The sequence below is a fragment of the Balearica regulorum genome, chromosome 6, assembly GCF_011004875.1.
Source record: "Balearica regulorum gibbericeps isolate bBalReg1 chromosome 6, bBalReg1.pri, whole genome shotgun sequence".
In the NCBI taxonomy this organism is placed as follows: domain Eukaryota; kingdom Metazoa; phylum Chordata; class Aves; order Gruiformes; family Gruidae; genus Balearica; species Balearica regulorum.
This window is the reverse complement of record NC_046189.1, coordinates 32,635,245-32,656,947: the sequence shown is the minus strand read 5'-3', so window position 1 is coordinate 32,656,947 and position 21,703 is coordinate 32,635,245. Positions and strand designations below refer to the sequence as shown.

The 21,703-nt window shown below is 43.0% G+C and overlaps 1 protein-coding gene across 3 annotated transcripts in view; it reads left to right on the top strand.

Annotated features, from left to right (window-relative positions):
* The window catches only part of ESYT3 (extended synaptotagmin 3), a 38,010-nt gene that overhangs the window by 10,610 nt on the left and 5,697 nt on the right, over positions 1–21,703 (top strand). For all 3 annotated transcript variants that reach the window (XM_075757123.1, XM_075757124.1, XM_075757126.1), the window contains exons 2-18: positions 286–327; positions 892–1,026; positions 1,573–1,649; positions 7,987–8,053; positions 8,662–8,751; positions 9,822–9,877; positions 12,546–12,666; positions 13,639–13,812; positions 14,338–14,420; positions 14,866–14,914; positions 15,570–15,659; positions 16,515–16,577; positions 16,673–16,741; positions 18,093–18,158; positions 19,539–19,625; positions 20,456–20,605; positions 21,128–21,570. In XM_075757123.1, the coding sequence (XP_075613238.1) occupies positions 286–327; positions 892–1,026; positions 1,573–1,649; positions 7,987–8,053; positions 8,662–8,751; positions 9,822–9,877; positions 12,546–12,666; positions 13,639–13,812; positions 14,338–14,420; positions 14,866–14,914; positions 15,570–15,659; positions 16,515–16,577; positions 16,673–16,741; positions 18,093–18,158; positions 19,539–19,625; positions 20,456–20,605; positions 21,128–21,570 (1,862 nt within the window). The remainder of the gene's footprint in view (positions 1–285; positions 328–891; positions 1,027–1,572; positions 1,650–7,986; positions 8,054–8,661; positions 8,752–9,821; positions 9,878–12,545; positions 12,667–13,638; positions 13,813–14,337; positions 14,421–14,865; positions 14,915–15,569; positions 15,660–16,514; positions 16,578–16,672; positions 16,742–18,092; positions 18,159–19,538; positions 19,626–20,455; positions 20,606–21,127; positions 21,571–21,703) is intronic.

The window sequence follows — 21,703 nt, the reverse complement described above, 5'->3', positions numbered from 1 at the left end:
TCACGAACAGGATATGACACTTGCTTTAATCATATAAATGTGCCTAGAGGCATGCTAGTACATCAGTGCACGTGTGTTCTTTTGCCTTTTACTATTTTTTACTATTTTATTTGCCTTTTACAACTTTTCAAGGAGGTAGTAAATTATAAAGGGTGTATGTATGAGTCCAGAGGGATCTCAACTTACCGCAGAGCGTGGAACAAGTTTTAGAGTATCTTTTGCATGTGTTGCAGCATGCAGAAACAGATGGCATGTGGCACTCACTTCATTTTTCTTTGCATGCAGGTTCACTTCCCTGATGTTGAACGAGTGGAGTGGCTGAACAAGGTGAGGAGCTCTGAACTCCAGTTCATGAGGCCATCTGCTCTGAGCTGCATCATGGCACAAACTCTGCGGGCCAAGTCTGAGGAAGTTATCAAGTCACTACAATATGGCTCAGTCATATCAATGTCTGTACTTAAGTCTTGGAGCCACTTAAGTGTAGAGTTACCACTAAGGTTTTGGTGAGAACCAAATGTGTGCCTGGCTGATACAGGTTTGATGAATTTGACCACAACACTTCATTCTGAGGTTAAAAACAAAAAATGAGTGTGTGTGTGTATATATAGATGTATATATATGTGTATATACATATGTGTGTATGCGCTGTGGTTAGAAGCAGTCAATAGACTCTGTGGTGCTGAAAACTCATCCTTCAGTTCTTAAATTCCTTTTCTGAGGAACTTAGATGGATCCTTCCGTAAGGATGACTTAAGAGCACAAATGTGACTTGGTATTTTACAAGGACAGGCATTAATAGCCAGGTGTTCTGTAATGTGTGTGTCTGTTTCTCAACAAAAGGTATCTTATACAAAGAATCTTCAGTGTGTTTCTGCTTTTGCTGTTCTTTAGGTCCTTGTACAGGCTTGGCCATACTTTGGGACAATCATGGAAAAAACATTTAAAGAAGTTCTTGAACCAAAAATCAGAGCAAAGAACGTACATCTGAAAACATGCACGTTTACCAAGATCCACTTTGGCGAGAAGGTAGTGTGAATCCTTTGCAACACTGGCAGTTCAGTCTCTTCTGAAAAGTTCAGATGCAAGGGGAGTCCGATGTTCAGCTCCTTAATAGCTCTGAGTGTTTAACAAAATGGTATTGGTGCAACACTGCTGCCTCCTTTGTTACCTCCTCATGTTGACTTGAGTGTCTTCACTGTGAAGGAAAGATCATATACAAGACACACACATCCCTTCCCACCAGCTGTCAGTATCACGGGACTGGAGATAGAAAAAGGGGCATGTATCCACATTTCTTTCTGTTATACCCGTGCAATAGGAGTTGTCAGTGCTTCCTAAGGCTTGCAGCCCAGGCTGCTTGCAACCAGCCCTGTGTTTGAGGACTACCAAGGCTGTTCACGCTACCTCTCTAAGCAAAAAAACTTGTGGGGTTTACTCATAGTTTACATGCAGTTGTGCAAAGTCTTTAATGGATGCTTCTTTACTCAAATCGACTGAAGCAAGTAGGACTTCTCACTTAGGCTTAACTTGAAAGATATTAACTATGCTGTATCTTGTTTGTCTATGTTTCAGTGCCCTAGAATCAATGGAATAAAAACCTACACCAAAGAGATCGATAGAAGACAAGTTATCCTAGACCTGCAGATATGGTAACATTGAATCAATGATTATGTAAATGGTGCTTAACTCACTGTCCATGTGACACCTGTGCGTGAGTTGTCATGCCGGACTGGAGATGTGGTCCACTAAGATCAGCATGAAGTGGAGAAGTCCTTATCTTATATCAACCTAGAATGATATGAGATAATCTGTCCCCCAGCTGGATGTCTTCCATACTTACAGAAGGGAGACATTGTGCATCAGCCTTTAATTCAGAAAGCAGTGTCACCTGCACAGGTCTAGGTTTTACCTACTGTGGCCCATCACTGCTGCCATGGGTATAAGAATGTGTACCTTGGCTTTGCCGTTCATGGCAGTAAGAACCCAAGTTTTTGAACTATATTCCATGTTCTGACAGCTCTTGGGCACGGATGTGCTTGGTCTGTCTTGCCCCATTATGGTTCCTCTTCAGTCCAACCTCTCCAGTTCTTCCAGAACTACTTGTGCTGTTTATTTTTTCATTTCTTCCTCTAGATTAATCCTCGTTTTACTCACCATTAGTTCCATATGCCACCCAACACATTTGCTTTTTTTTGATTACAGCTGTTCTCTGAGCAGCAAACTGCCTCTAGCTCTAACAACAACAACAAAATTAGATAAAACATTTGATACCTCCCAGGCTGTTTTGAATGAGCTTGTGTGTTTTGTTAACATCAGAGCCACTGCAGAGCTAAACTCTCTCCTGGTTTATCCTGGAGAATGGAATTACTGGGGGAATTACCACTTGCATGCTGCTGTAGCTCTATAAGTTTAGTGGGCGATTGAGCTGCCTAATTTAAATGGCTTTTCTTCATGGTAGTGCCAGGAAAAAGCAGTGTGAGATTACAGAGAGTCTTGGCAACAGCACAGAGCTGCTCAGAACTGTGCCTGCTGCTTAATGTGGCAATGGCATGGCAGCATCCCCAGCCCTGGCAGAGCACCATTGCTCCCTGCAAAATGAAATGCTTGATTTTCAGCCAGAACTTGTTGTGCTTCAGTGCTGTCAGTGAAGTGCTCTTTGTAATAGCTGGACCAGTTTTAGGGCCTTTGGCAAATCATTCGTGCTTTCCACGTTGAGATTGAGGGATTTGATGCCTTTAAGGCTCTGCAGGAGGTTGCTGCTGTTCTCTGTTAAACTACTTCTCCAGGCTGCTTCTCCCACATACTCATTTTCACTGTCTTTTAACAATCCTCTGCAGAGGGATTCCCCCACCTCCTCATTCCTGTCCCTCTGGCAGACCCATCAGCATCTCCAAATTGGCCAAACACTTCTGTTCCTCATCCTGACAATGTCTTAAACCTGAACTGTCATCTGATAACCGACGTATTTTCTGTATTCACACGGGAGTGTTCAGACTACCTTGTCTCTCTGATGGGGGTCTCTTCTCCTGGGCTGTGATAAAGGACCCAGCTTCTCTTATGTTAATATATTAACTTCAGTTTCTGCAGCTAAGCTGGGTACAGTGTCCATGCTCTCCAGGGATGGGCAGAAACAAATCTATGAACAGGGGTGTTATTTACCCGCCTTTTTCTGGATTGCCAAAGGAACATGGTTTTTTTGCTTCAATAAAAGAAACGGGCAATCTCCACTTTTCTGGAGTGAGGCAAACCCCCATTACAAAATAGACTCTCTTAGCTACACGAATAGAGCAGATGGACTTGAGCTGCCCCAATGTGAAGCTGCTGCCCTTTGCACTACCTCTCGATCACTGTATGCTGATGAGGTTTAAATGGCTGGATACATTCACAGAGCTGCATCCTGGCACCACAGCTCTGGAGAAGAGAGGGATGTGCTGTGCGTGCCAGTGCGGGGCACTTAGTCACTGTGGTCTCGGCATTGCACTTCCATCTCTTGGATTAAGTTTCAGAGAAGCGTAGCTATGTTGCAGCGATCATTAAAGGATGAACGTGTCTGCATGTTATAAACATGACTCCTTTGCCTTGGTGCTTGCTAGCTGTAATTTTGTGGGAGTTCCCTCACTGGTGAACCCACGTGAGCTTGACCTGCCTGCTGCGTGCAGCACTGCCCAGGGCGGCTGCAGCGGGGAAGGCCGAGCAGCTGCTTCACGCAGGGTGCTGTTATCCTGGTGGACAGCACTCCAGCCGTGGCAGCAGCCCTGCCTCGCTCCAGTTACCCTTTGTGTTAGGCAGTGTCTTGCATCCAGAAATCTCAGCAGGCTCTGTAAACGCTTCTTGCGTTCAGTCTCACATCAGTACAGGAGGAAGGATTTTTTTCCTCCAGTTTTATCAAGGAGGCAACTAGTCTTTGAAGCTGAGAGTCTTTGACTTGGCCAGGGAAAAACACAGGAAAAGGACAGGAGTAGAAAAAACCTTTCCCTCTTAGCCTTTCTTTGTGGTCTGTATGGAATAATTTGTGTCGTTTTAATAGCCACTCACAGGCATATGGTCCATCAAGTGCTTCGTTTAATATGTTTGTGCTCCTGATCTCCGTAACATGATGTGGCGCTGAATGCCATGGTTCAGGCATTCTGTGCTGTGTGAAGAAGACCTTCCTTTCCTCTGTGTTAAATTTGTGATGTAATATCAGAAATTGCATCCTTTGCTTGGGAACTGTGAAAAATAGCACATAGAGGTCCCTTACTTGTATGAGCAATACCTGTCAGCAGAGCCAGTGATGCAGTAGATCTGTTATCACACCGAGTTACCAAAATGAACTTGAGAAGTCCCTTTGATTAAATCTGTTAACAACAGCTTACACACCCAGAGCATTGGGAATGGTTATGTAGAATATTGTCTCATTACAGTCTTGACTGTCCCATGTGCAAGGACTATACTTGAGGTTTTGGCAGAAAAAACAAGGGTCAGAGGTAATTACTTGTGAGGCACAGAGAACCTTTGGCAAAGGCAAGGAAGGAGGCTATAAGTCTTCTTTCAAAATCTGGTGCTTGGTCCCTGAGATGATGCACCCAGTTGGTGTAAATCAAGTTGTGTAAATTTTGTCACGGCTTATAGGACTGAACAGAAATGTTGACATAATCAGTGCTTACCCTCAGGTCTTCTGTACAGGCAAAGTTTGTCATTTATCTGTCTGAAGGTCCTGGTGTCTGTACTCTGTTTATGTATCTGCTTTCCAGCACAAATATACCTGATCTACAACTTTCACATGACATGTAAGAAAGTGTCAGGGTTCTTGCAGTGGCTAAATGAAATATGAGATCCCCACCAGACTGGGCTCTGAAATCCCCAAATCTGAAATATGAGTTTCTAGCTGGAAATAAACTGGCAATACTCTGGGATCTCCAAACAACTTGCCCTAGATCTAAATCATGAATCAGTCCCCTGAGCATAGGGAGCTGACAGTTGCATTCTCCAAGTGGATTAATGTCAAAGCATTCTAGAAATGTTCTCCAATAGTGCGTTTTCCAAAATGGGAACTTTTCAAGTGCAGCCACTTGGCCTCCTACAGCTGCTTTTCATCCCAGTAATTCTGCAGTTGCCTGAGCCACTGTGTAGCCATGTAATCATTGGCTATAATTATCAGAATTTCAAAGTATTTGAAGGCACTGTTACCTCCCAGAAGAATATCTTGGAATCCAGTTGCTTGCTATTTCATTAATCTGATTTAGTACTCAATTTTTCATTGGAAATGTTTTGAATTTTCATTTCCATGCTCTTCTGTGGCGCTCACAGTACATCAGATGTCATAGAAGAGTAGTGTAGTAATTAGTATGTATATCTTAATTAAAAATATAGGTGCATTGCAATTTACTCTTAAAAGAGAATCTCTGGACTTCCTAACTGGCGAGTTTTCAAATCTGGAAAGACAGTCTCTGTTATCTAGTGCAGAATTGGAGAAAGCAGTCAAAAGAAGTGTGTGATAATATTTTGAGCTTTGGTGGAGTTTGGACTGCCTAAGTTTGTAGGATCTTGCAAGAAAATAAAAGCATTTTGGAAACTTGTCAGTCTTGAGCAGAAAAGGAACACTTGCCCTCAGGAGCCTGACTTGATAGGCAAAGAGGAAAGGCAGAGGTGGTCTGTTTTTTCTCGTATTCTGTGGTACTTGGTCATGTTTTCTTGTCTCTCTTATTTGTGTGATACTGCTTGCTCATTTACCCAAGTCCAAAGTCAAGCAGAATAAGCAGTAGTCTGTTTTACAAAGCACTGGAGAAGGCTGGACTAAAGCCGGCTTTTAGCATGCGGGCCAATGAGAAGATGGGGCCCATAGGGAGTTACTTTATAGGGTGAGAATTGCACGTGCCCTTTTTAAAGGCATACGTAGAAATCCAAGTTAGTCCAACTTGTCGTTGTGTGCTCTTGTAGTATCCCTGCCCTCAGCCGATGGATTGCCATTGTATCGTAAACACTGGGCCCAGCTTTTCCACCTGAGCATAGAAAAGATACAGATACATGCACTTGTACAAGCTTCTCCAGTTCTCATTCACAGTGCAAGGCATGCTTAGCTGCATCTCCTTGTGCCATACGCAATTTAGGAGAAACAGATTCCTCTTCCACTTCTCACAGGTGGGTAAAGCGTTGCCCTGTGGATAGTGGCAGAGGGGTTCAGCCCTACACACTTTTGAGTGTCAAGGCTTGAGTTTGGCTCAGGTGTGCTCTGTCTGGGAGAGGACAGCAGAGCACAGCAGGGTTACACTGAGCAGAGGGGGCAGTTGAAAGCACAAGCAGCTTGGACTGGAAACGAAGAGTAAAACTAATGAACAAAGAGTGCATCCTTCCTACCAAGCACCATGGCATTGGGTGATGCCAGTATGAAGCAGACTTAAGGATAATTAAAGGCTCAGGCTCTGATAAAAGGGGTAAAGGGTTCTCTGACATCTAGACTTTAAAACATGGTTGCATGTATCAAAGTGTTACTGGAGAAAAGAAACATCTAGGACTGGGTGGGAAGAGTTTTTGACTGTGTGAAAAGGCATAAAGGTTGTAAATTGAAACACCACAACTATTATTTGTTGTGTTGGACACTGGCAACAGCTGAACTAAATCCTCTTGGATTAATTACTGCAAATTGAGGAACTAATTTTGGCTTCTCATTTAGACTTCTATTGCGACAAAGTCTATTAGCACCCAGTGTAATGAGCCATAAGATGATGTCAAAATTGTAGAAATTAATAAACGTAAAAATAAGTTTGTTTAATTCTGTGACTAGCTTATAAGGAAGATTGTGTTAATTTTGGCATGGCCTGTGAGGTTGATTATTTAAGAAATGAGAATGCTCTAACTTTAAAGGCTTTAATTTGTATGTTATGAGCTTTTTAAATTCTGCTAAGTGACTCTCTGTAAACAAATATTTGAGAACTTTGCTTGCAAAAGTGGAGACAAATTCACAGGATTATACATTCTTAGCAGCTTTTTTGGCGGGAGGAGGGAATCTGTCTATATGCAAATAACAGTGTGAATTAGTGGCAACTGCCGCACTATTTGCCCATCTACATGTGGTCAGAGCAAAAATTTTGTCATTTTTCTTTGATTATGGGGTGAAATTATGCACACAGGTGGCAAGCACAGCACATTCAGTTTGCTGCGGTACCTTTACACCCTGCTTTACCTGCAGGGTGTTTGTGTGTCTGCATCCAGAAAGAGCTATTTCTCAGAGAACTGAAAGGGAACTCGGTAGCTCCCCTCAATTGTTTTCTGCCAGCAGCATCAACAAATCTGCTAGGTTCTGCTCCCTGGGGAGTGGCTATCAGGTTTTGCATAAGGTGATGTTTGTACTTTTACTAAAGTTTAAGGTGGTTTCCAAATTGCAAAAGTACCTCGCTTGGCATTCTTTTTATTTAAAGCCTGATGTTCTTCATGGCAACTGACCAAAACCTGATATCAGTCACTCTCTTTTAATTCAGTCTCAAGGAAACCAGGTTATTTTTAGTGATGAATTTGTCCTTCAAGTGGGCTTTTGGGTTGTGGGCAAGATGAGGACCCCATATGTGATGGCAGGATGGCTCTGCATCAGCTTGGGAGCTGGGTCACCAGGTTGTGCGGTGGGATCAGGTCTTCAGCAGAGAATGGAGCAAGAGGGCACTTGGCTTGTGCCCTCTTGTGACTTTGAATTTCAAATGAGCCTGTTGATCCCCTTCTTGGAGCCAGCTTGCCTCAGCCAACTGCCAGTCTTAAGAATGGAAAAGTAACCTTGAAATACAGATGTTGCTTTGACATTTTGCAGGTAAATCTATATCCCAGCTGACTGCAGGGTTTCTCTTGTGAAGATCTGACCCTTGTTCAATGTGCTCAACTTTCCCTTTTCAGTTGCTTGAAAATCTGTCTCTGCCTGTGGGGTCAATCACTAAATTAATTTAATTTATACTCTGTACAGCCCAAAATTTGTCATTGGACTATTGCAAACTGTGAAATAATGTGAGAATTTTCTTTCAGCTACATAGGGGACTGTGAGATTCACATGGACATATCGAAATTTAATCTTGGAGTGAAAGGCATACAGGTGCGTGCAGTGGTAACGTTGTCTGTTCAAGGCGGTGTGTGGCAGGAGGTAGCATGTCCCAGTGGGGAGGTCACGACACTTAACTGGGAAACCACCAACTAGCAGGCTTGGAATGATTGGCTTTATCTCCTTGTGTTTTGGCTGGGGAAATGATGCTGTCCTTGGAAAGTACCTAAATACCACTTTTAAGCTTCTTAGTGTGACTCTTAAACAAAATCAGTCCTAGAGTGTTGAGCTTCTGCCACTGGAGTTCAGAGGGGCTGTGTGTTGGTAGAGAACTTCAAAAGAGCCAGTTCTGCCAGTGTGTTCATAAACTAGTTTAGATTAGACCAACAACCTGTTCATACAGTGTTGAAAGCTAATAGGCAGATCACTCCATTGTATGGCAGTCAGGATGGCAGGGAGATTCCACAAACTTAGAAAACATTGCCTGACGTCAATAGCAATGGTTTGGGGGGAGGGAGTTATTTCTGTTACTAAACTGTTAGTAAAATGATTTCAAGTAGGATTTTTTAAAATTATCTCCATCACTGAAAAGCTCACAGTTTTGAGACTGTATCCTGAGAGTACCTTCAGACTCAGTTTTCCTTGGTCTATTCTGTTTGCAGTTGTATGGGACTCTGCGGGTGATACTGGAACCTCTTCTAACCGACCCACCTTTTATTGGAGCAGTGACCTTGTTTTTTATGCAGAAACCGGTGAGTCACTAGTGAACTGCACTCTGCAGCCTTCTTGATACTTGGTCTGTCTTAAAGCATGGAATGATCTTCAGCAAGTGACACATGGTGTCCATCGCTGTAACCCAAACTGCATGGCTGAATGCCTCACAGTGCAGTTGTTTGAATAGCAAATTCCTGATTGTTCACTGCTCCTCTCGGACCCCAAGAGAATGGGAATGAATTTGCCCTATTCTTTTGTAGTAGTTAGTAGTGCCTAAAAAGTTACTTGCTTCACTCTAAGAGTAGGAGTCCTTTCGATGGTGATGGCACAGCCGCCGTTTCGTAGGCCTTTGCTGCAGGGTTCCTAGCAAGTGGATTTTAAATCTTCCCAATCATAGATTTTAAATGCAGTCATCTTGGAGACCATGCAGTCATGGTCATGCTATGAAAGTTTGCCTGTGTAAGGTCATGTGCCTTGTGGTTGAATTGTGGTTTACTAAAATATGAGAAACTTTCTAGTCTTGTAAGACCCAGTTATCTTATAGCACGCAGCTTTGTTTGCTTGTGGGTTATGCTCTGCTTGAGTTCATGGAAGTCATACATTTTTGATCTTGGTTGAGGTGTTTTTGTGGTTAGATGTAGTAACATTATTTTAGAACATGAAAAAAATCCTTTTTGTTTATTTTGTGAATAGAAATACAGACTTCTGAAGTCAGGTGGTGTTTGTAAATCCCCCTGCCTCAGGGCATAGGCCAACCCTTAAGTGAAAGGATGAGGAAACAACTTCAAAGTCTAGGTAGAGCTGTCAGATTTACTACACGTGACCCCAGGGTATCTGCCAGGGGCCGTTGCTAGGGACTGAATGCTGTCTTTCCTTGTGCTTGCAGGGCAAGTCCCTGACACCCTCGTTTCAGGTATGGCAGGTAAAATAGATAAGGGAATTGATAGCAGGTGTTGGTTTTAATGTACAGGTGCAGTCACTTACTGTTGCAGGTTTTGCTTTCTTTAAACAACTGACTTAGAAGCATTTACTGCCCATTGAAATTCTACATTTGTTCTGAAATAAATTTTAATGATGCTGTATATTTTTCTCCCTGATTTTCTTGTAGCACTTGGAAATCAACTGGGCAGGCATCAGCAACGTCCTGGATATCCCAGGGATTAAGTGAGTGTCACCTTTGCTTTGCTTTATTCTTCTTTAAAAAGCCTTTGGAAGCTGGGAAGGCGTTCTTCAGTAATCATCAAAGCTATTCTTGAGTGTTGCGTAAAAGGTGTTGTGCTGATACTCATCCCGTTGTATCTGACTGTGGAGTTTGCAAAACCTGAGAAGGGTTCTTTTTACATTCTGTCAAAATTCCTTGAATTGCTCCATTGCATTTGGGATTCAGGATGGAAATAGTAAATCCCCAAAACTACAATGGTCTATCAACTAAAAAAACAAGCCCTTCTGTTTCCCATGTGCCAGTTACTTGCAAAGGTAGGTGAGGTAGATCTAGGTGACTCGCAGTCTGTGCTTATGTTTATTTACCTAAAAGTGAAAAAAGGCAAGGTATCACAGAGTTGCGGTCCCTCTGAGAGACTGAAATACAATCAATCATAAAACAAACTGCACCAGATTTATAAGGAGAAATGTCCTTCTCTTCAGAAGAACCTAAAGGGTGAGCAGAAAAACGTAGCTCTTCCCCAATGCCTCTTGGGTTGATCTGATACATAAAACTTGCACAGCAAGGATGAAAACGTTAGTGGTTTTCAGTACTAAGTTTCAAACTTAGTTTCTACAGATTGGAGATTTGCTTTTTCCTTGTCCCTCAGTGTAAGGAGAAAATCTGTTACACAAGAACAAAATATATTTGTTTACTCAACCATTGCCTTTCTGCCTTTAAATGCAAATGCAGACACCTCTGCTCCCCTTTCTTCCCCTGCAGCTCGCTCATCGTTTGCAGACTCATAGGAAGTGGCTGGCTACTTTAGGTGCCGGTTTATACATTAAAGGGCCTCTGAAGACCTTTGATGTTGAGTGAGAGGAAGCTTTCTTTTTTTTCTTAATTTCAGGCCAGAGTGGCCTTTTGCCCCGAAGTTTGCCCTGAGAGCTCCAGTTTTTATCAGGGGAATTAATCTCTTCTTTTCTAACATGGTTTCCTTAATCCTTGCAGGGAGAAGGCGTGTAGGTGTTCCAACCTACAGCCTCTCACATAATTAAGTGCAAATTTGGTGTCCTAAATTTTCACTCCCTGGATCTCTCACAGGGATTTGAATGCAGAAACCCTTGCTTGTTCATCAGCACTACACATGAAAGCCAGGAGCAAAACATGCCTGACCGTGAATAGGCTGAAGTACAGGTTGAACAAGAGCTCTCCCTTTCAAATTAATTGGGCTTACTTAAGAGAGTAAGGAAACTGGATGCAGTCTGTCCTCATGTACAAGCTGTGTTTAACTGGCTGTACCCTGAGACTCAAGAGAAGGGACAATTCTGTGACCTTTCTGTGAGTTTATTTGACAGGAAAGCCTGACCAAGGGCTTTCAGGCTCCTGTTTTTACATTTGGAGTAAGAGAGGACTTTCTGTGTGAATCCAGCCTCATCTGTGAACTGTGACAATTTTGTTGCACAGTCTTATCCTGAGAAGCTGCCTTATAAGCACTAGATTTATCAAAAGAATGAAAGTCTTTCAGGTGTTTGGTGCTCTTGGGTTTTCCTCTTAATATTGTCTTCTGCTCATGCTGAGTTGTAGTTATATGTTGAACTCCTCTCATTAATCACCTGGAGGGTATTGGACATCTGTAATAGCCATATACTCCTTGCTCAGGAGAAATAGGTCAAATTAGTTGTCCCCACCATATAATAGAGCAATTCTAAAGAAAAGATTTCAAGTGAACAGCTAATAGTTTGTAAATTTTAAGGAAAGTTCCCTAAACTACGGGACAGACAGTACTCTCAGTTCAGCCAGTGTGATCTCCTGTGTGCCAAAGGTCCAGTTATTTCAAACAAGGTTTTCCTTGTTAGTGCAAAATATACCAAGATACAGAGTCTCATCTTTTACTTGGCCTTCTATTAAAAAAAAAAAAAAAAAAAAGCCAAACTCATTTTGTTTTGAATGTGGCTGGCTTCTTCCATTTTACAGGAAGGTCTCAGCATGTGGCCGAGAGCAGACAGCAGTGTGAGCTGGTGCCATGTTCTAAGTCTAAAACCAAACTGCCTCGAGGTCTTGAGCCCCCTGTGAAATGCTGAAAATTCCAGATTCCCTCCTCACCTTGGCTGTCTCTGGTGTCAGCATTCCCAAGGAAACCCAGAAGGCATATTTGTATGACTTGTTTGGGTGCATGACAACTTCATCGTATGGCCAGAGCTCCTGTTCATCATTTGCAACCTGCTGGAACCAAACTCACGTCCATCCCCAGTGACCCTAGACTGGAACGTCCCTGTGTGCAAGTGGGTGCTGCACTGTGTGTGCCACAAGGCAATGGCAATTACGTGCAGAATGATAGGGAATAAAATTAAAAGGGATCTTGAGAGGCTGCCCCACACTCATCTTCTGTTCCACAGCAGCTCAACCGGACAAGAATTATTGATAGGAGACAGACTGACCTTCCACAGTGATCCACATCTATGCTTGGTGACTGGTTCTATGTTAAACTGTCCTATCCATTTCCTCTTGTTCTAAGCTAAATGTCCCAAACATGAGTTTCTTCTGCCCGTGTGCAGTGAGGGGAAGGTCAGCAGTATCGCTCATTTTGCAGTGCCCATTTCTTGCGCTGTGCCTCATTCTTTTCTCCTAAATGAAATTGTGATCAATTGTAGAGATTTAGGTTGTTTTTTTTTCCCCCTCCGCCTGCAGTGTAATGTCAGACTCACTAATTCAAGACCTCATTGCTGCACGGCTGGTTCTACCAAATAGGATCACAGTGCCTCTGAAGAAGAACATGAACATTGCCCACTTGAGGTTCCCTATCCCGCATGTGAGTTTGTTTTGTTTTTTTTTTTTCCCAGTGATCGTGTTAATCTATATGATTGTGCGTTTGCTGCAATGGGGATGCATGCAAGCTTAGTGCCTTAGGTTCCTGCATCAGCTGTTTCAGCCTGGATTGTAGGTAATACTTCAGAAATATAAAAGCAGATGATGGATAGTTCTTAATTTGGGAGGGGGTCCAACCTTCTGTACATGATATAAGAAGTCTGTCTAGACACTGAGCTCATTTACCAATTTGAACTTTTAGTCTCATTTGAGAATACCACAGATCTTCAGTTAGAGAAGGTAAATAAATGAGCAATGAGTGTGAGGCTACTTAATGTTTTTCACTAATGCTGTGAAGGAGTGTAAATAGGGAGCTCAAAGGGTGTCATCTCGTTACAGAAAAAAATTTAAGGAAAAAACTCCAATAACAAATCTCCTAAATGCTCTACATATTCAGATCTTCAGCCTCCTTCATCCATCAAATACCTAATACACTCATTGATGAGGTTAAATATAAATGAATGACAAAGCGATGCTCCCTATTGCAAACTTGTATCATCAAATTGAACTCGAATGGCCACACTGCAATAAAATGAGAACCTGCCAATGGGTGCTAGGTTCCTCCTTCAGTCAGTGGGAATTGATCTTTACTCTACACTTGATTAGATTGTGGCTGTAATCCTGTGTGCATACGTATGTTTCTGATTTAAAAATAAATTGCAGAATATTTCCTATGCAATTATCTAGATTGGATTGTGTATCTGTTTAAGGTGGTTTTTTCCCCTCTAGGTAAATGGTGGAAGAAGTGTTTTAATACAGCAGTCATTGGAAATACACTGTATCAACACAGATGTCTTTGCAAACCTGTCGTGGTGACTACCCTTGCTGCCTGAAATAACTGGTTTTAGGAGGTGGCATGTTATAATTATCCAAAGATTGCATTGTCATGACCAATTTTGTATCTTATTTTATTCAGGGAGTAATAAGGGTTCATCTGCTAGAAGCTGAAAACCTTGTCCAGAAAGACAGTTTCCTTGGTGCAATCCGGGGGAAGTCTGACCCATATGCTCTTCTTCGCGTTGGCACAGTGCAGTATCGAAGCAAGACAGTTTCCAGAGATCTTAATCCCATTTGGAATGAGACATTTGAGGTACTGAATCTATTGATCTTTCCATCTGTAGGATGCACAGCTGTTTACATCCCTGTGCTTGGAGGACCTACTCTTAGCTGACTGCACTGGAGCAGGTGGACTTCCTTGTTACTTGATTGAGGCACTTCTGTCCCTTAAACAAGTTCAAATTTACATTGCAAACTTGAAATGTCATTCAGGTTGATCTGATTTACATATGTGGGTTTTTGGAGGAGGTGCAAAGAACTGCTTTAAATATCAATCAGTGCAGCAGTCTGTACAGCTGTAGTCTGCTCTAGCATCGATTCCTCTCTGCTTATTAGGGATACCAGTTTGAGGGGTTTAGCTTGTAGTTCAAAAACAAGCAAACTGGTTCTGAAATATTTTCACCTATAATCAATTGTATTTGTTATGCAATTAGCCACGAAACAGCAGGGAATGTCCTTAATGTGTTGTATAGCTGTGAAGTGTCATGTTCTTGTCCTGAGCCTATATGAACCTATGTAAATGGTTTTTATTTTTAATCAATACGTCTTTCTCTTCCAGTTTGTTGTTCACGAAGTGCCTGGTCAGGACTTAGAAGTGGACTTGTATGATGAAGATCCAGATAAAGATGACTTTATGGGCAGGTAAATTAACATGACCCTTGTTCGAGGTCTGGTAACCTGTGCGACGGGACACCCAGATTATTCATACTGGAAATTTAATTTTGAGGGAGCCTATGCCCTTTGTCCAGATAGCGATACGAGCGATTAGTTCCTAGTGCAACTAGCTTGGACCAAGGTAGAGAATAGTCCCAGACTCCCGCAGTGAATCCTAGGAAGCCATCAGAAGTGATGGTTACTACACGACTTGAGATTTACTTCAAATTTATTTTAGTTTTGAAAGTATTTTGAGAGGGACACTTCAGAAGTGTAAGTGCGTTCTAGTGCACACGCACTCAGGTAATGCACAGAAGTTGTTATTTGGAACAGATTTGAGCGTGGGCTTTTTTGGTGGTGGCTTCTTCTCCCCCCAACTGCAGGATGCTGTGTGCCTAAATATACACTGAAATGTTTGGGTTTTGTCTTTCAGCTTGCTTATAAGCCTAGTGGATGTAATGAATGACAGAACTGTGGATGAGGTAAAGACCACAGCTTATTTCTAAATGTGGTTGGTGTTGTATGCTTACATGTACTCATTTGTGCTCTCCCTCTGCTACTACATTGTTTCTGCGTGTTTAAAGCTTCCTTGCACGCTTGTGCTGTGGTATTTTCACAAAAAGAAAATACCTTTGCTCAGCAAACCTAAAGTAGCCATTACAATAATTTTTACAATCAAGCTGGCAACCTCAGACAGCCCTGAGGTTACGCTGAGCCAGCAGTGGGATATCTTGTGTTGATATCTCATGTCCTGTATGTACCAAATGTTTTGTACAAGGCTACAGATAAAGTTTGGTGAAGCAGTCTGATTGCTGAGGGAAGAAATGATCCGATCTTATTGTGGTTCATCCTGCAACCCAGCACTCTGCAAACAATGCCAGGGTGCCTGTCTTGTGCTGCTGCTGGTTGGAAATATCTGTGTGCTTTGCGTGTACGTGGGTATCTCATTTTTGTTTTTTTCTGGCTTGTGTTTCTAAGTAGATGGGCATGCTACAATCTAAGTGTCAAAAATACAAGCTAAGGCACTCAAAGTACAATTCATATTGTCTATTGTACATAGGTCTCAGAGACTGTAACGTATACATAAGATTATTCTGCCTCACAGTTCTCAAGTTATTCTTTGTTCTCTCCATTTAGTGGTTTCCCTTAAGTAAGACAACAAGCGGACATTTGCATTTAAAACTGGAGTGGCTTTCACTAGTAAATGACCAAGAAAATCTACATGAGGTGAGTATATTTGCTTAAAGGATTGAGATGCTCTGATCCCTGTCCAGGGATCAGCAAAGGAGTGTGTAAAATTAGGAACCCCAAGCAAACTCATGGGAGTTTTTTTTTTTTGTCTGACAAAGTTTTGATGTGATTTTCCCCCACCCTCCCCTCCTGAAGAGGAAGGGCATTTGCTTGCCCCAGGTCCCTTGGTAATTCAGGAGTAACTCAAATCTGGCAGCCCTCTTTGCTTGAATTAGCAAAGCTTTGTTTGACTCACTGCAAGGTGGCCTCTCACAGTTCCCTTCTTTGATAAGTTTTCCCTTCCTTCTCCATCTAGGATCTGTGTAGGACCCCTGTCCGTAACCTGTACTAGTCATAGAGAATTACCCAGCACTGGTGCTTGTTAGGGCCGTGGTTCCAAATGGTGTGTTATGTGTCCAGCAGAGTTGCTTGGGTAAAGCCCTTCTCCCAAGGATGCTGTTTTTTCATAATCAAGCAAAAGCATTTGAGTCCCACTCAGTGAATAAAATTTGTTTCCATGCTCTGTTCTGCTGACACTGGATCACTGATGTTGATATACGTGGTTGAGCATGTTTTCAGGTGTCTTGCTGCACTGGGGAATCCAACCAGTTCTGCACTAGAGAGATTGAAGAGCATTAAGGCCAGTGAATTGAAAAGACACCTCTTCTGGTCTGCTTAAAACTGTCATGCTGTATTGGCTTGGGCTCCTCTAAATTGCAAGTTTTAGGAGAAAGGTGAAGAGCTGCTTAGCTTTCAGGAACTGTCCTTTGAATTTTTGTTGTGCTTTATGTTGTCCTTGATGGGTGATCATGCTTACCTTGTGTTTTGTTTTGTCTTTTCTGGCCTTTGCAGGATAAGAAGGGTCTTTCTACAGCTATTCTGATAGTCTACTTGGACAGCGCCTTCAACCTTCCAGTAAGTACACACTGCATGCAGGCAGCCTTCACTTCTGACCTTTTTTTTTAAAACCCACAAATTAATTGTTTTTAAATACTCTCTTACCAATTCAGAAAAACCACTTTGAGTATTCCAATGGTGAATGTGGAGCAAAGAAGATCAAAAATAACAAGTACCTCAAGGTAAAAATTATATTCTTCTCCCATACTTGCAAAACAACATTCTGGGTTATGCGGTATCATAGCAACTGAAACTAGCTGTCCTTAAAAGAAATAATCTCTTGACTGTCAGAATCTAAGTGACCAGGGGTTCAAAATAGTTATTGAAAGCCCACCCCCACCCCCATGAAATTCTAGGAGATTCAAGGGGGAATGCAGCACAGCAATACTTGATTGTGTGTGGGGTTGTCTTTATTTTTATTTTATACTTTGGACAGAGAGTTTCCAGACATCAGACCAAGTCATGTTATCCTTTCTGCTGCTGCAGGGGTTCTTCCCATGCTGAGCTGTTGTAGCTTGACCTCCCCCATTGGGATGGGAGGAATATGCTTGTTTGTGGTAACCTTCCTGTCCATTGGAGACCTGACCAGCAGATTCCTTCCCCCTCAGTTTTAGAGGGATTCGGAAGTCACTCTGTCATTCATGCCTCATCTCTCTTTGCTTCTGTTTACTTTTTCCCCCAACTACTGCATTATTCTATTGTGATGTAAATGGTGGGTATAGGGAAGCTTGTTTTTCTCTGTTTTTTCTTGAACAAGCTATACACAACCACAGCTCTGAGCAATGGATAAAGTTTCCCATTCTCTCTGACTAGCTCCCCTCCTAAATGCAATCTTTACAATTTACATGAGTTACCAGGACTGTGATACACATCACATTGAACAATCCTTAATTCTGGACTTCATTATATTCACTCTGTATACAATGTTGTGCCAAGAGCAGATCCTCAGCCTCAACTTCTATAGCATTAGTGCAGAGAAGCACAGTACAAGATGTTCATTATTGCTTCTGGAAAGGAGGAATTGTTACTTGATGCCAAAGACTCGCTTCTAGCTCCTTTACAGCAAGTCCTGAGCCTTGGAAACCAATTCTGAGAGTCCTGTTTCATTCAGGAAGGATGAAGACTTCCCACTGAGCTTCAAGTCTCTTCTGTTTCCTCCCAGCTTCTGACAAATTTTTAATTGCTCACCTATTGAAACCTAAATACATAAAACTACTTGGACCACTCAGTAGATAAGGAATTGGCTGGGTGGTCACGCTCTTTAATGTCCCTCCCAACCCAAACCATTCTATGATTCTATGAAAATTTTGGCTTAAATATGTATTCTTCGTGGTAGAGGGTAAGACTGTGCTGTGTTATGGCTGGAGTCTTTCCGGTGTATTGCACTCTTCAGGTGTCCTGCATCTGAAAACTTGTCAGCTTTCCAGCAACTTATTTCAAGTAAGAGCAGTGGTTTGATATAGCTTCCTGTAAACTATAAATGTCTCTTTTTTTTTTTTCCTGCTTTCTTTTTTTCCTTGTATTAAATGACAGAAGATGGAACGAGAACCTTCCTCCTTCGTCCTGCTCACAGTAGGAAACAAGACTCAGAAAAGCAAGGTGAGGCTGTTTGACTCTTCTGCTTTCCTGAAATACTTTGTGTTTTATGGGTGAGTATCTCCTAGTAGCCCCTAGGAAGAGTAGGACTAGTGAAGCTGAAGAGCTGTAGTTATGGTGATAGCTGCAGAGGCCAGAGGTGGGGGCCAACCAGCATGTGGAAGTACTGTGTCACAGAGTTGTGCTCGATTAGCGGATGCCTGATCAGCTGCTGTACAGATGTGTGGCTTTGTGCTCATAGCCATGAGGTCATGTTGGCCAAGATAACCAAGTTCTGTGAGGGTTGAAGAGGGAAAAAATGATAGGTTTCCAATCTGGTTCATGCTTTCTCAGGACAGAGTGTCATTTGCATCAAACTGGTGTTTGTTCCCTCATCAGAGTCTCCTGGCTCCTGTGTTTCACAGGTTTACTGAATTTTTCTTACCTGGACAAGATATGTCTGGATCTCTTCCACTTCACTTTCTGTTCCTTTTTCATTATTTAATATTTGCTTTTGCCTGATGAGTATGAGCAACAGCTGAGTTCTGCCCTCCCAGCAGCTGCTGTGTTTATTGCCCTGCAGCTGGATGGGGATGAAGATGGCCCTACATTCTTTTGGACACCCAACAAATAGGAATGAATCCTGTTGGCTATGCATGATCGTGTGGGGCTGGCACCTGTTTTCCTTTGTTTCTTCCACCTGCTCCATCCAGAAATTGGATTCTGCTTGCATTTTTAGCTTTTTAGCTTTCCCTTTTCCCCACCACATCACCTGCCTCTCCCAAGGTAGGTCTGACTTCCAGCTTCCCCCCTGCTCCTTTCCCCTTGCTGCCAGCACTCGGGGTCTGGCAGAAGCAGCTGGTTTATGGAGTGGCCTCAACTGCAGCCCCTTGCAGATGCTTTCCATGCTCTTTCATCCTTGAAGTGGATGGCACTGAATCTGTGTCCTCCTACTCTTCCCACGAGCTCTACACCCTTCAAACTGCCCCTCTAGCTTTCCTCCCCTTCTCACCAGCTTGCTGCAGCTCTGGGAGCTGGCTCTGGGTGCCTGCAGGCTGGAAGCAGCACTCTGGCTCTCCTAAGTGGAGAGGAGGGAGGGAGGGAGCAGTGCCTTGCTGCAGGTGGGGCAGGGTGCTGGTCCAGACAGTGCTGGTTGGGGCCAACTGCAGCTCGCCAGACTTGTTCTTCAGCATTTCCACACCCCACAGAACTTGTTCTGGTTTTGCCAGACTTTGCTTCTGCATGCTTCTGACCTGGAAATTTCACTCTCTCCATACAGCTGGGGTGTAGCATCACTGAATAAAACAAGAGGGTCACCATGACCCTCTCCGGTGATCAGTGTCAGGGTATTCTTTGCTGCTTACAGAATAAGCTAATGTATATGCCACAATCTTCTTGTTGCAGACCTGCAATTTCAGCAAAGATCCCACGTGGGGCCAGGCTTTCACCTTCTTTGTCCACAGTGCTCATTCCCAGTCACTCCATGTTGAGGTGAGAGAAAAACCTTTCCTTTAAAGTCCAAGAGGAAGAAACCTCTTTTATGGTGGATGTGATTTCCATGCTGTTTGTTTCTGTGTGCTTGTACTGGGGTCCTCCTACTTAAAAGGTGGACGAAGCACCTGTTGCACAGGCAATTCTCTGTTAGGTAATGCTGGTATTTACCTTTGCTGTAGGATCATGTGATGCATGATATCGTAGTTCAAAACATGGGACATTTCTGGCTGCAAAATGCAAAGGAGATTTTAGACAGGTCTGAGTGTAGTAAAACTATGAATATTTCGCTGCCAGAAATCACAGCCTTCATAATTCTCAACCAGAGTCCTTTCTCTGCACCTTGGTATTCTGTTGAGTATGAAATCCTGTGTCTCACTAGCGTACATTGTAGCCACAGCCAGGTCTGCGGGTCACTGGGCTACAGAGGTGGATTTGAACTTGGAAGGTGTTTTGAGGCTAAATAGGCTAAACAAACTGTTATCTAAAAAGCTTGTAAAAATGTAGACCAGTTGTCATCCCAGCTGCCTGGGACATTTTCCCCAGAGCAAGTAAGGAAAGTCAAGTAAATCCCAGGGCTGAGTTTTTCTGCTAAGGCAGTTCCTTCTCTGTATAATAGATGGGATTTTTACTGCAAACATACTAATTTGTTACACTCCTGAAATAGTGGCATCACCCATTTGGAAGTAACCCTACTTGATAGTGTTTCCAGAAGTAAATAAGCTGATTTTGGTCTCTGTCTGAAATACCTTCTTGCTTTGCTGTTCCCAGTGGTATGCTTTCCAGTTTGCCATCTAATAAAAACTTTTTCCACCCTCCTACCCTCTCAGATAAAAGACAAGGATCGGGACAGTGCCCTGGGAACTTCAGTGGTGTGTCTCTCCCACTTACTGAAGGACCCAAACATGACTCTGGATCAGAGATTTCAGCTGGATCATTCCAGCTCAGACAGCTTCATTAAGATGAAACTTGTGTTGCGGGTAAGTTGTTCTTTGCCATATTCACTCGGCTTCCCCAGCAGAAGCATCCGATTCCTACCAGGCAAAAGAGATGAAAGGTGGGTGTGGAGAAATGCAGCTTTGCTTCACAGACAAGTAGAAAGTCGAAGTGCGACAAGGTCTTTAAGAGCACATGGTGGAGCTAAAATGAAATTATGAGCCCCATGGTATCCCTGGGGCTTCCTAAAGCTTAGTGCATGGCCATTGCTGAAAATCTTCTCATGACAATTAAGATTTGGACTGAGAAAATGTAAGCTGGGGAAATCCAAGCTGCTAAACAGTAAGAGAGACTGATTCTTAGGAATTGTTTTCTCGTTGTGCTCTGGATCAGTGCTTAGACACAGAAGGACAAGGGAAGGGAACACCACAGCCTAATCCCATAAACCTCTCTCATCTCTAATGGCAGATTATAGTTTTGTGGTGAATTTCACCCTAGGTGGCAATGCTGGCATTAATCCCCGCGCTTCGGGAGCAGCACTCATTTCTCTCCCTTGTCATTTTTAGGCCTTGAATGTTGAAGAACCCGATCCACAGAGAGTCAAGGCCGGTGTCAGTGCCTTGAAGCAAGGTCCTGTGCATGTCATGGAAAAGGGTGGAAACCAGCAAAAGTTTGGCTCCCCACCAAACCCAGAAGTCTCAAAAACACCTCATGTGAGCAAAGACTCTGCAGCGCTTGAATCCCTGCTGAAAAAGGACAGCAGAGACAACCTGGACACAAATGACAGTTCAGCAGCACCTGTACCAAGTGAAACTGTTGCTGGCCTTAATGAGGCAGAGCTCGAGCAAAATCCAGAGCATCACCTGTCATCAGCATTGCATACCAGAGCAGCGGTAGCGCCCACGTTGCCAGTCGTGCAGGAACTGAGGCTTGCGCCCAGTGTCGCTTCACTGGGTTCTCTGCCTTCTTCTTGCTTTGAATTAAGTAGCAGTAATCTGGAGCTTCATAAGTAGGTGGTTCTTCCAGCTGAATTGTTCTTCTCTTGGGAAGGTTTAGGTTTTATAGATCACTGTTGCATACAGTTGAATTCAAGGCTACTAAGTCATTTGGAGTCTTGGGTCTCAAATTACCTCACAAAAAAT